Genomic DNA, 12,711 nt, shown 5'->3' with positions numbered 1-12,711 from the left:
TTCCTTTTTTCCCTCCTTCCCTCCTTCTGTTCTTCCTTCCTTCCTTTCTTTTTTTTTTTTTTTTTTTGAGACAGGGTTTATCTGTTTAGCCCTGGCTATCCTGGAACTCACTTTGTATACCAGGCTGGCCTTGAACTAAGAAATCTGCCTGTCTCTGCCTCCCGAGTGCTGGGATTAAAGGCGTGTGCCACCACACCCAGTGAGCCTTTTCTTATTGAACCTTACATTTTATATTTTTCCATTCTAAGATTATGCTTGATCAAAACAATCATCATGACAGTAAACACAGGACAAAGGCTATGCTGGCTTTCCTGCTACTTCTTTTGTCAATGCAACACTCTTCAGACAAGGTCAAAAAGCAACAACATTCTTAAGCAAAACATCATGAAAAAAACATATACAGAGTTCAAATAGCTCTCCAGCACCTATGTGTTCCATATTCCTCCTAGGATGTCGCATTAAGTTCCACTTAATGCATGTACAAATCCAAAGCCTACAATTCCACATTGCTCCAAACAAAAACATGGCCAGGCCTATCATAGCAATACTTAAGTCTGGGGTACTAACTTCTGTCTTAGAAAGAATTTCCATTGCTCAGAAGACAAACTGTGACCAAGGCAACTGTTTTAAATGGTAAATATTTAATTGGGCCTGGCTTACAGTTTCAAACATTTAGTTTATTAACATTATAGCAGGAAGCATGGCAGCATGAAATCAGCCATGATGCTAAAAAGGAGCTGAGAATTCTACATCTTCATGAGAAGGCAAGCAGGAAGAGACTATCTTCCTGCCAAACAGTAGGTGGGGCTGTTTTGTACTGCCCAAAGCTCCAAACACCACCACCCCAGTAATTCACTTCCTTCAAAAAAGTAACATCTATTCCTACAAAACACACCTACTAATAGTGCCACTGCTTAGGGCCAAGCATAATCAAATTAACACAGTATATGTCTACTATAAATACTTTCATACATTTAAATATGATTAGAACATGCAAGGCTTTACCACATTGGTTATATTGATAAGGTTTCTCTGTAGTATGTATTCCTTTATGTATTCAGAGACTACTGTGGCATGTAAAGGATTTTCCAACTTGACTACATTCACAAGTGATGGGATCTGACCTGAGGCTCACAAGAATCAGGGTACACCTGGGAGGCAGACTGGAGCTGAAAGAGAGAGAACTAGACGGTCAAGAGAAATAATGGAGCTAAGTCAAGGATCCTGATCAAAGCTCAAATGTTTAATAGCAAATGTGCTTATAAAGGGGACAAGGCCCATTCCCACCAAACCATTCTTGGTGCCTGGAACCAGCTGCAGGTGATGACCTGCAGGACAGGGTGTATTCTCTGGAATATCTCAGGGGCCTTTCAGCAGGTAGCAAAGTCTTGAAGAAGAACAGTGGCAGTGGCTGAACAATAGAGTGATCTAGGGAGCAAGACTCCACCCCAGGTGGTCTAATTCTCAGTGGCAGCAAGGTCAAAGTCTGGATCAGCCTGCTTCAGGATGGGAGAGCCTACACACAAGATTTCCGTCCATTACTACATTGATTACATTCATAAGGTTTCTCTCCAGTATGGGTTGTTTTATGATATCTGAGACCACTGTGACAGGAAAAGGCTTTACCACATTGATTACATTCATAAGGTTTCTCTCCAGTATGGGTTCTTTTATGTCTTTGGAGAGTAGTGGTTGTTACAAAGGCTTTACCACATTGATTACATTCATAAGGTTTCTCTCCAGTATGGGTTGTTTTATGATATCTGAGACCACTGTGACAGGAAAAGGCTTTTCCACATTGATTACATTCATAAGGTTTCTCTCCAGTATGGGTTGTTTTATGATATCTGAGACCACTGTGACAGGAAAAGGCTTTACCACATTGATTACATTCATAAGGTTTCTCTCCAGTATGTGCTCTTTTATGCCATTGGAGATGACTGGATGTTGCAAAGGCTTTACCACATTGATTACATTCATAAGGTTTCTCTCCAGTATGTGCTCTTTTATGCCATTGGAGATGACTGGATGTTGCAAAGGCTTTACCACATTGCTTACATTCATAAGGTTTCTCTCCAGTATGGATTCTTTTATGTCTTTGGAGAGTAGTGGTTGTTACAAAGGCTTTACCACATTGATTACATTCATAAGGTTTCTCTCCAGTATGGGTTCTTTTATGATATCTGAGACCACTGTGACAGGAAAAGGCTTTACTACATTGATTACATTCATAAGGTTTCTCTCCAGTATGGGTTCTTTTATGTCTTTGGAGAGTAGTGGTTGTTACAAAGGCTTTACCACATTGATTACATTCATAAGGTTTCTCTCCAGTATGTGCTCTTTTATGCCAGTGGAGATGAATGGATGTTGCAAAGGCTTTACCACATTGATTATATTCATAAGGTTTCTCTCCAGTATGGGTTGTTTTATGATATCTGAGACCATTGTGATAGGAAAAGGCTTTTCCACATTGATTACATTCATAAGGTTTCTCTCCAGTATGGGTTCTTTTATGTCTTTGGAGAGTAGTGGTTGTTGCAAAGGCTTTACCACATTGATTACATTCAAAAGGTTTCTCTCCAGTATGTGTTCTTTTATGACACTGGAGATGACTGGGTGTTGCAAAGGCTTTACCACATTGATTACATTCATAAGGTTTCTCTCCAGTATGGGTTCTTTTATGATATCTGAGACTATTGTGACAAGAAAAGGCTTTACCACATTGATTACATTCATAAGGTTTCTCTCCAGCATGGGTTCTTTTATGATAATGGAGATGAGTGGGTCTTGCAAAGGCTTTACCACATTGATTACATTCATAGAGTTTCTTCCAACTATGACTTCTTACATGCCTGGAATGATAATTGGTACATGTGAAAGCTTTAACACACTCATTACCTTTATCAATCGTTTTATCTATATTAATTAATTTTACAGGTTGGTCTAATAATAAAGAATTATCAGATCTTAAGCTTTTATCACTTTGCATGTTTATTGTGTTCTCCCTCTCTATGGGTTGTTTTGCCTCTTTGAAAATAGCTCTGATGGTAAGACCATTTACAACATGGCTCATATATATAACATCCTTTTTCTATATGAGATTTCTATATGACGTATTTCCTAAAACTGAAGAACAATGGAACAATGCAGAGCTTTTTACAACTGATTGCATTAATAAATTCCCTTATGAATCACAGCACATTAGCACTGTGAAGCAGGAAAAACAGATGAATTTCCACATTTCTAGTACCCACAGGAATTTTCCTCAGTATGACTTTGGAGATGTTCCCAATAAAGTCAGAAAACCAATTAATCACAAACTCCTATCATATTCAGAAAGTCTAAAATACTCAGAAAACTACATATCTTCTCATTGTTCTGGAAAGAGGTGTGTTGCTCTTTTCAATATTCATAGACTCTCATGGTTTTGTCCATTTGACACTTGAAATACCCACTAAAAGAAGAACAAATGAAAGTTTTCCATAGTGCATTCACAACAGTTGACGTTTTGTTCCTTGTAGACGTGCTGTATATGGATTAAGGTTTCTCCACATTCTTGACTCTCATAAACTGACCTCTCAATAAAGTTAGCAATGAGTCTGCAAGAATATAAGTATCACCAACTTTACCATGGAGTATTTGCTTCTTAGAAGGATATATGGATATATATATATATATCCTTTTAAGTGTGTGTATATATATGTGTATATATATATATATGCACATATATACACACACATCACTATTCAATGTGCAATATTTAAATATTATGAGGCTATTCAGATTGGTAGTTCCACAGCATAGATCTAATGGAGCTACAAATCAAATGAAGGGATCTCTTAAGGTATTGTTTCCTTGTTTCCATTCTGAGAGGAATGCCTTGGAACCACAAATCAGATCATAGACTCTGAGGTACATGGACTTTCGAAAATATCATAATCATAGCTAGAGTCAATGGACTGATATTTGACACTCTTGCTTTTTTTTAGAACTTCCAGAACATATTGCAATTTTCTCACAGACATTTTTGTATCAGCTTATACATGAAAATTACCTTCCAGAACTTTGACATGGTTCTTCAATATGATGGTCTTCCCATTTGTAGCCTAAAATACAGCAACAGAAAATGAATGATATGTTATTAGAAATTAGGAATAATTGAAGTTACTGTAAATTTTCACAGCTGTGAACCTGATTTATTCACAGCAATCTTACTTGTGTTCAATTTAAATAACAGAAGATCATCAATAACCAAAAAACATTGGTTCCCTTAATTTGAAAAGCAAAAGAAAATTCACAGTCTTACCTATAGAAGTAAGGTTCCAGTAGGTCTCCAACATCACGTCTTTGTAGAGATTCATCTGGGAAGGATCCAGCAAATTCCACTCTTCTTTAGTGAAGTTTACATGCACATCGTCAAAAGTCACTGCATCCTAAAATATCCCAGAAATGTGTACAATACAAAGCATGATACTAACATCACTACTTATTTCCTGACACACAAGTTGTAGTCTAATCACCATGTCTTTTTAGAAGGAAATTGAATTATAACGATCACCTATGTTGCTGTTGAACCTTTTGCCTAGGATATAGCCTTGCAAGGGAAATGCGAATTGAGAGGGAGATGCAAGGGGAAACAGATCAACAGTACCAAGCGCACATCTGAGAAACTGTACGAACAATTACTAACTACAACAATATTGGACAAGATGGGGGTATTTGCTCATGACTTTAATCCAGAGGGACAGGAAGGTTTATTTCCTAAAGCTGGAGGCCTGTATCATCTATCCAACCAATTCCAGGACAGCAAAAGTTAAATATTAGACTCTTACTCCCCTGCAAATATCACCCAAGGAAACAAAAATGATAGAAAGAAACCATAGTTCTGCACTGAACTTCCTACAAAGAATTATACATTAACTGCAGTTCTGTATTCATCTGGCAGAAACATGAAGTACACCAGTTTAAACTGTAATATTAATAAAATTTTGCTAAAGGAGAATGTATTTTTAGAGTTACAGATGGACCAATTAAAATACTAGTAATATAAATGTTGATCACAAATATGCAACATAGGGCAGGAGAGATAGCTCAGCTGTGGAAAGCTCTTGCTGGTCTTCCATATAATTGCAGTCAATATTTAACATTTACATGGGGACCAACAACTACCCATTACTTCAAGATCAGTAGTTTTGATACCACCTACTGACAACAGTGAAAATGAGGCACACATGATATTCATATTCATGCACACAAACAAATACTTATATTTATTCAAAAATCAAAGAACAAACTGAAGAGTTAGGCAGATCATCATATACCCAGAATTCAATGACTCTGAAGCCTCAGGTAGTATTGATGTCATGAGCAAATTTCATCCTGGAAAATAGAATATAAACTATGTATTTAGTGAAATTTCAAAATTGAAGATGTGGATAGAGAACTGCACAGAAGCATATGCTTATTGTACAAAAACATGATCGGTGGATGATGTGGTGTCTATACCTACTAACAGGACAGAAAGGGTTTCACAGAGAAATTTTATCTGGAACAACAAAATCCAAAATAATAAAATTAAAAATATAAACCCACCAGGCTTGCAAAATAGCTTAGCATTGAATAGAAATGTGTCTACTGTATCTTATGTGATTTAGGGACAGAGACCAAATGGTGAATGTATGGGTGCCTGAGAAGAAAGACCCTCTCTCCCCTGCAAATGTTACCCAAGGAAACAAAAATGATAGAAAGAACCCATAGTTCTGTACTGAAGTTCCTACAAAGAATAATACATTAACTGCAGTTCTGTATTCATCTTGCAGAAACATGAGGTACACCAGTTTAAACTGTAACATTAATAAAATTTGGCTAAAATTTTAAATTATGAAAATTATGAATCAGTTTCAACCACAACGCTGTAGACACAAAGAACAACATTTGTCCTGTCAAAGAGAAATGCAGAGGCAAAGCTGGATCAGAGACTAAGGGAATGGCCAATGAAAACTTGCCCAAATAGAGACATATCCCATTTTATTTGTAACAACTAGAAACTGCAAACAATACAGATGTCCCTCTACTGAAATACGTATACAGAAAATGTGGTTTATTTACAAAATGGAATACTAATAAGCTATTTAAAACAAAGACATCATGAATTTTTCAGGCCAATGGATACAACTCGAAACCATCATCCTGAGTGAGGTAACCCAGAAACAAAATGACATGCATGTATGTACTCACTTACAAGTGAACATTAACCATAAAGTACAGGATATCCACACTCTACTCCATAGACCCAAAGAAGCTAGACAAGAAGGAAAGCCCTAATGAGCATGGTTGAATCTCATTCAAAACGGGGAATAAAACAGTCAGAGGAGGCAGATGGAAGAGAGAACTGGATGGGAGAGTGGATAACTAAGGGGAAAGGCGAGTGTCCAGGAAGAGGTGTGGTGAGAGACAAGAGATGGTCAGAGGGTCAGGAAAATGAATGAAATTCTGCAGCTTGAGGGGGATGGGTATGGAAGGGTAGGGAATCTTTAGGTTGTGCCAGAGACCAGGAATGAGAGGTCACCAAGGATAATATGGGGGTGATCTTAGTTGAGATGCATGGCAGAGAGTTATGGACCCGCCATATCCTGCTACCAGGCAGGACCTGTAGTGGAGAATTAAGTACAGCAACTGATCCAAATATATTTCCTCCCAAAATTGGTCCTGTCTACAAGAAATGCAGGTGCAAAGATGGAGCAGAGACTGACGGAATGGACAAATGATACCCTGACCAAATTGAGACCCATCCCATGGGCAAGCATGTATCCTGACATTAGTGAATATCCTTTGTTATACTTGCAAACAGTAGCGTAGCATAACTGTCCTCTGAGAGTCTCTATCCAGCACCTGACTGAAACAGATGCAGAGACCCACAGCCTATCATTGGACAGGGCTCAGGGAGTCTTTTGGAAGAGTTGGGGGAAAGGATTGAGGGCCTGCGAAGGAACAGGAAGTCTATTAGAAGACCCAGCAAGTCAACTAACCTGTACACTAGGAGATTCTCAGAGAGTGACTCTCTAGCCAAAGAGCAAACACAGGGTGGGCCAAGGCCCCACCATATATGTAGTAAATGTGCTTCAGTCTTCACATGGGTCCTGAAACAAGTAGAGTGGGGGGATGTCCCATAATGTGTTGTCTTTCCAACGTGTTCCCCTAACTTGGCTGCCTTGTCTGACCTCAGTAGCAGACTTGACTTGTCATGTTTGGGGGATACTCAAGTGGTCCCCACTCTCCCTGGGTAGATGAAAAGGAGTTGAGGATAAGGGACTGTGTAATGTGGAAAAGAGAGGGGGAAGCAATTGGAATGTATGTTGAATAAATATATAAATGAGAAAAGTGAACAAATATATATAAATAGAATAAAATTATACAAATCAGCCAATTATTTTTAAAGTTTTCCCTACTCAATATCTCATAGAAAAACCTGACTAAGAAATATCTTTGGCCAAAATATTACACAAATGACCTGTAGCTTAAGTTTTCAGAGAGTCGATTTTCCACTGACATACTGTGACCTCCACTTCCTCTGGCTGCATTACTGCCAACACTCGAATCTTTCAGGTTCTATGACTACAACCGTTAAGCTCCATTTACAGCTTTCTATGACTTTTGACATCTCAATTTTTGATATTTCCCACATTCCTCCAAAAGAGAACATAGATTCTGTCCAACAGCAAAATCACCTTTTTATACCAATTTTTGTTGTTGTTGTTCTAACTTGCTACTCTGCTGTTGAATAGAATCCTGCAAGCAAAAGCATCTCAGGCAGTAGATGGTTGTTGTACATGGTTCAGTCAGATCACTGTCCACCACTCTGGAAAGTTAGAATAGAAACTGGAGCTAGAATATGAAGGAAAATAATGAAGGACAAACACTGTTTCTTGGCTTGTTCTCTTACTTGGTCACTGTCCCATGCTCAGCTACCTCTCATCCAGCCCAGGCCCACTTGCTTAAGAATATTGCCTCCCTCAGTAGAAAAGCCTTCCCAAAAACTCATCAACACTATCTCTCACAGACCTAGCAACCAGCCATTCTGATGAGGGCACACCTTCAATTGAGGTTCCTTAATATGTCTGTAGCTCTGAAATGTTGAGAACTGAGGACTTATGACATGGAGACAATAATAAATGAGGAAATTGTAAAAACCCAAAACCAATGTGCTAACCATATCAATTACAGGAGCCCCTGTCACCACAAGAGTGAGGTGGAGTTGTAGCTGAGCCAGGAAAAAAATGGAGAGGGCACCTGGATTAGAACAGGGAAGGATACACTGGAATGAGGAGTCAGAGGCTTTGGTGCCCTGGTGTGAGGTATCTTTAACCCCCTGTTCTCAGGCTAGTGCTACCAAAGAGGTGGCTAAAGCAGCTGGAAGGTGAACAGTAAGCAGATTGCACCACAAGCCTAGAAATAATACTGCTGATCTAATGAGATATGTTAACTTTGTTGCAGTGGATGACAAACAACTTTCCCTCTAATGACAGTTCCAAGTTCAAAACTGCAAAGTCATATATGGACTGGGAACAGGGTTGATCAGGAGGGGAAAATGAGGTCTTTGTCCTTTCCACCCTGTAAAACAGGATAGGGAGAGCCTGGTTTTGCCCTGGATTGGGTCTCCAAGAGCTCTCTATAATGGACAATCTAGTGGGTGTAGGTCCTCTTAGGAAGAAGGATTTAACCCCAGATGATGGTTTAGTAACTACATCAATTGGGATGGAAAAAAATCTTATTTCCTCTCTCTCAGTCACAGAATAATAAAGTACCACACACATGAGAGAAAGTCACAAGGTGTCAGTAAAGGCAACCCAGCAGATTCATACATGTGTAGATGAAGACAGGATGGCAGCTGTGAGTCATGTGCAGCGTTTCAAGTCTGCTCTAACCTTCCAAGCACTTAAGACCCAGGGCACACCATCCTGTATACCAGAGTATGGATCATCTTCCAAGGCCCTGTGGCTACAACTCTCCAGTGCAGCCACTGTACCATGGTTCCAAGTTCACTTTAGTCATCTCCCTCCACGAATAATCAAGAAAATACAAAAACCAAGACACACCAACACAAATGTGACAGACAAGCCTTGATACAGAGAACAACAATGACACATTCTAACAGCTGGCCTTTCATCACCTCTATTCTGAGTCCTTGAGATCTTGGAGTTTCAGTCACCACACCAAGATATTATACCCAAGCACAGGAACCTCAATGACAACCAAGGATCTTATTGCAATGCAAACACACAAGGTTTTTATTATGGGCTTAGTAACAAGGTCTGTCCCCAGTCAACCTGGCACCAGGTCCAAAATGAGAGACCAAATCTAGAGGTGCTGGATATATATTGTAGTTACAGCAAGGCTGGGGAATTTGCATACAGGTCAGCAACCTAATATTTTGAAAACTATATATCTGGCATAATCTGCAGGAACCAAACATGAGGCAAAAACTATCTGACAACCATGATGGCTAAGCTAACATTTTTTTTCCCTGCAAGGTGTATTAGTTATCTAGATGTAGCTTGACCCTGCTGCTGTGCCTTCACTGGCTGCTCATATGATGTTTGCTCAAGTGTTCTTTGTGCACTCTCAAAAACTCAATTGGTTGAGCTTTACAACTCACCCTTGTGCCTGAGCCCATTATTATTGGAAAATACTCCTGTTCAACCACAAGCCATGCCTGCCAGTAGACTAGGTAATTTGTCCAAAGACCTACCTCACTATCTGTTACTGCAGACCCTAATATCAGGTGCCCTTACCACTGGAACAAAATACCAGTACAAGTTTCCTCTCCCCCTGTGCACGCCTCCTGTAGCTACCACAGATAATCCCCACCTACCCTTCCTTTCCTGCCTCATCCTTCTGTCTCAGCCCCCACTTGGGCTGACACATACTGCTCAACCTCATGCCATGCCTGAAAGGACACAGGTAAGCTTCCATAGATCTACCACAATATGTGCTATCCCAGATGTAATTTTCACAGTTGTCCCTAGCACTTTACCGAACAGCAAAGGCAGCTTCATCTCTCTCCTGACTATGTCTCCTTGTGGGTTGCTAAGATCATCTCTTTCTGCCTGCCTCTTTTTCCAGCTTCCAACATTAGTAAGCATTGCCTCTTGAACATACCCTCCAAACAGGTCCGTCAAAGAGGCAATCCTCAGTCAACACTGTGATAATCCAGGTATCAGCTGGGTGTGGTGGCACAGGCCTTTGATGCCAGCGCTTGGGAGGCAGAGGGAGGCAGATTTCTGACTTCAAGGCCAACCTGGTCTACAGAGTGAATTCCAGGACAGCCTGGGCTACACAGAGAAACCCTGTCTCAGAAAACCAAAAATAAACAAATAAATCCATATATCAACCAGTAACCCAGGTATAAAACTCCCACCCAAACAGCACAAACCCAGAAATCAAATCACCTCAAATCCAGAGGCCTAGACACCAGCAAATGAATATAATGAATAATAGCCAGGAAAATATATCACCATGAAATCCAAGCTATCCTATCACAGCAGGTCCTGAGAAATTAAAACATGCAATAGATACAGTGGAAAAATGGTTGTTTGGAGGAAGGGAGAGGAGTGAAAACATGGGGGAAGGGATAGCTGTGCAGAAGAGGTCCTGCAGACAGGCACACAGACAGGGAGCAGAGAGAGACAGCCACAAGGGTAGGGAAATAGAGGTGGGGGGGGGGGGCATGTGCAGAGAACAGACACAGGGAAAAAAGCACAGAGCTGCTGTAGCTGGTGGTTCATTTATATAAAGCACACCTGACACCAGCAGCAGGTGATGGAGACAGGTAACGACTTAAGCATTTGCTAAGTCCCTAAGAGCAGGCCATTGAATTTGCTGTACACTGACAACCACAGAGGCAAGGTTCACCCATGGGCCAGGAAGGGAAGAGAGACTATCAGGCATTAAAGAGGAATAGAAAAAAATGATAAATTGGTCAAAATTAAGGATGCCAAATGTTTCCTCGCACTTAATAACCAGGAATTCTGCAACATATGAGAAGGTTAAAAGTAGAAATTATTAGAATAGAAGAAGAATATCAGCTCAAAGGTTTCGAAAATAGTTTCAGTGAAATCATAAATGAAAAATTTTCTAAACTCAAGAAGAAAATACCTATTAAAGTACAAGAAGCATCCAAAATAGCAAATAGATTGGACGAAAAAAGTCCTTTTGCCACATAACAATCAACACTGTAAACATATAAAGTAAAGAAATATGAAAAACTGCAACAGAAAGAAATAAAAAACTAAATAAAACAAAAACAAGTAACGTATGGAAGCAGACCTATTAGCTTCATATCTGTCTTCTCAACGTCTACTAGAAAAGACAACAGTGTTTGGACCGTTTTGTGCTGCATAGTGAAAGAAACCACCCATGTTTCTACAAGAAAGCAACTGGTCCAAATGTTTTGGACAGATTCAGAATCAGCTACGATAATGAAGTTATTCGGTGGTCACTGCCTGAGACCTCACAGGTGGTCCCATCTGGGTGATGCTTCCCATGCAGCCCCAGAGAGGACCCACCACCCCATCTCCCACTGCTCAACCACCTGCCCCTACCCATTGTGGGCAGTGATCCTGTGCTCACCATGTTTAAATCTCAGAGCTTCCTGAGGTCCCCTCAATGCACACAACAGCAGATCTCAGAGCAGGACACAGAGAACCATTCAAGCCTGCACAGCCACAGGGAACTCCTAGAAAGGCATCCGGAAGATCCCACCTCTTTGTCTGACTGGCATGTCTGCCTGGAGACCTTGATTGGCCAGTGACTTTACCCCTCCTCTACGTTAAGGTGTGCTTCCTGTCGAAGGCTGGAGCTTTTCCAGACCTCCGGAGCCCTTTTCAGCTCATTAGCATTTGTGCTTGCCCTGGGGGAAGAATCCACCATTCCAGCTCAGCCTATTCTGCTGCCAGCTCCTCCCATCTGTGAGAAATGATCCTGACTTCAGACCTTGCCTGAACATTCTTCATAGCACTTGGCTTCTTTTTCCTGAAATCAAGTTGAGTAGCTTGAATAGCCCATTACTCTAGCTGCATTATAGGTATCAATCTGACCCAGAAATGTAAGGGTGCCCAGGCTATTAACATTAAAAAGTAATTTTAGAAAACAAGAGGCTTTTAAAAATATATGTAGATTGCCAAAAGAAACTATAGCCTAGATTAAAGGTGGATCTGAACATCTCAAAAGATCAAGATTAAGAATGGGTTTCTCACCTCAAAAGGTATAATTAAGAAATATCCCCCACAGTAGCCGGGCGTGGTGGCGCACGCCTTTAATCCCAGCACTCGGGAGGCAGAGGCAGGCGGATTTCTGAGTTCGAGGCCAGCCTGGTCTACAAAGTGAGTTCCAGGACAGCCAGGGCTACACAGAGAAACCCTGTCTCGAAAAACCAAAAAAAAAAAAAAAAAAAAAAAAAAAAAAAAAAAGAAATATCCCCCACAGTAAGTGGGGTTAGAATTAGGATTAGGCGATTAGAGGGTTATGGTAAGGATTAGGATAAGGGTTGTTAGGATTAGGGTTAGGGTAGTTAGGAAAATAAGGGTTGAGGTTTAAGATAGGGTAAGTGGTTGGGGGCAAGTCCCAGGGTTAGGCTCTGGGTTAGGGGTAAGGTGGCCACCATTATTCTTTTTTTTCTTTTTTCTTTTTTTTAAACTTTTGAGATCTTTTTCA

At 40.3% G+C, this 12,711-nt stretch overlaps 1 protein-coding gene across 2 annotated transcripts in view; it reads right to left on the bottom strand.

Moving 5' to 3' along the window:
* Window positions 1-11,735, bottom strand: part of LOC147000918 (uncharacterized) — a 63,918-nt gene extending 52,183 nt beyond the window's left edge. The window contains exons 1-4 of one of the 2 annotated variants that reach the window (XM_085830996.1): window positions 11,629-11,726; window positions 4,307-4,433; window positions 4,055-4,106; window positions 1,223-2,852 (exon numbers count right to left, since the gene is read on the bottom strand). In XM_085830996.1, coding sequence (XP_085687122.1) covers window positions 1,517-2,852; window positions 4,055-4,106; window positions 4,307-4,433; window positions 11,629-11,631 — 1,518 coding nt within the window. In that variant the 5' untranslated portion in view covers window positions 11,632-11,726 and the 3' untranslated portion in view covers window positions 1,223-1,516. Of the gene's footprint in view, window positions 1-1,222; window positions 2,853-4,054; window positions 4,107-4,306; window positions 4,434-11,628 lie in introns of those variants that run through there. The other variant, XR_015045414.1, reaches the window with a different exon arrangement.
* Window positions 11,736-12,711: the final 976 nt, after the last annotated feature.

This window comes from Mus caroli, unplaced genomic scaffold (assembly GCF_978045245.1).
Source record: "Mus caroli unplaced genomic scaffold, Mus_caroli_1 scaffold_15, whole genome shotgun sequence".
NCBI lineage: Eukaryota > Metazoa > Chordata > Mammalia > Rodentia > Muridae > Mus > Mus caroli.
Note: the sequence above shows the minus strand (reverse complement) of the source record. Positions and strands in the feature narration are given on the sequence as shown.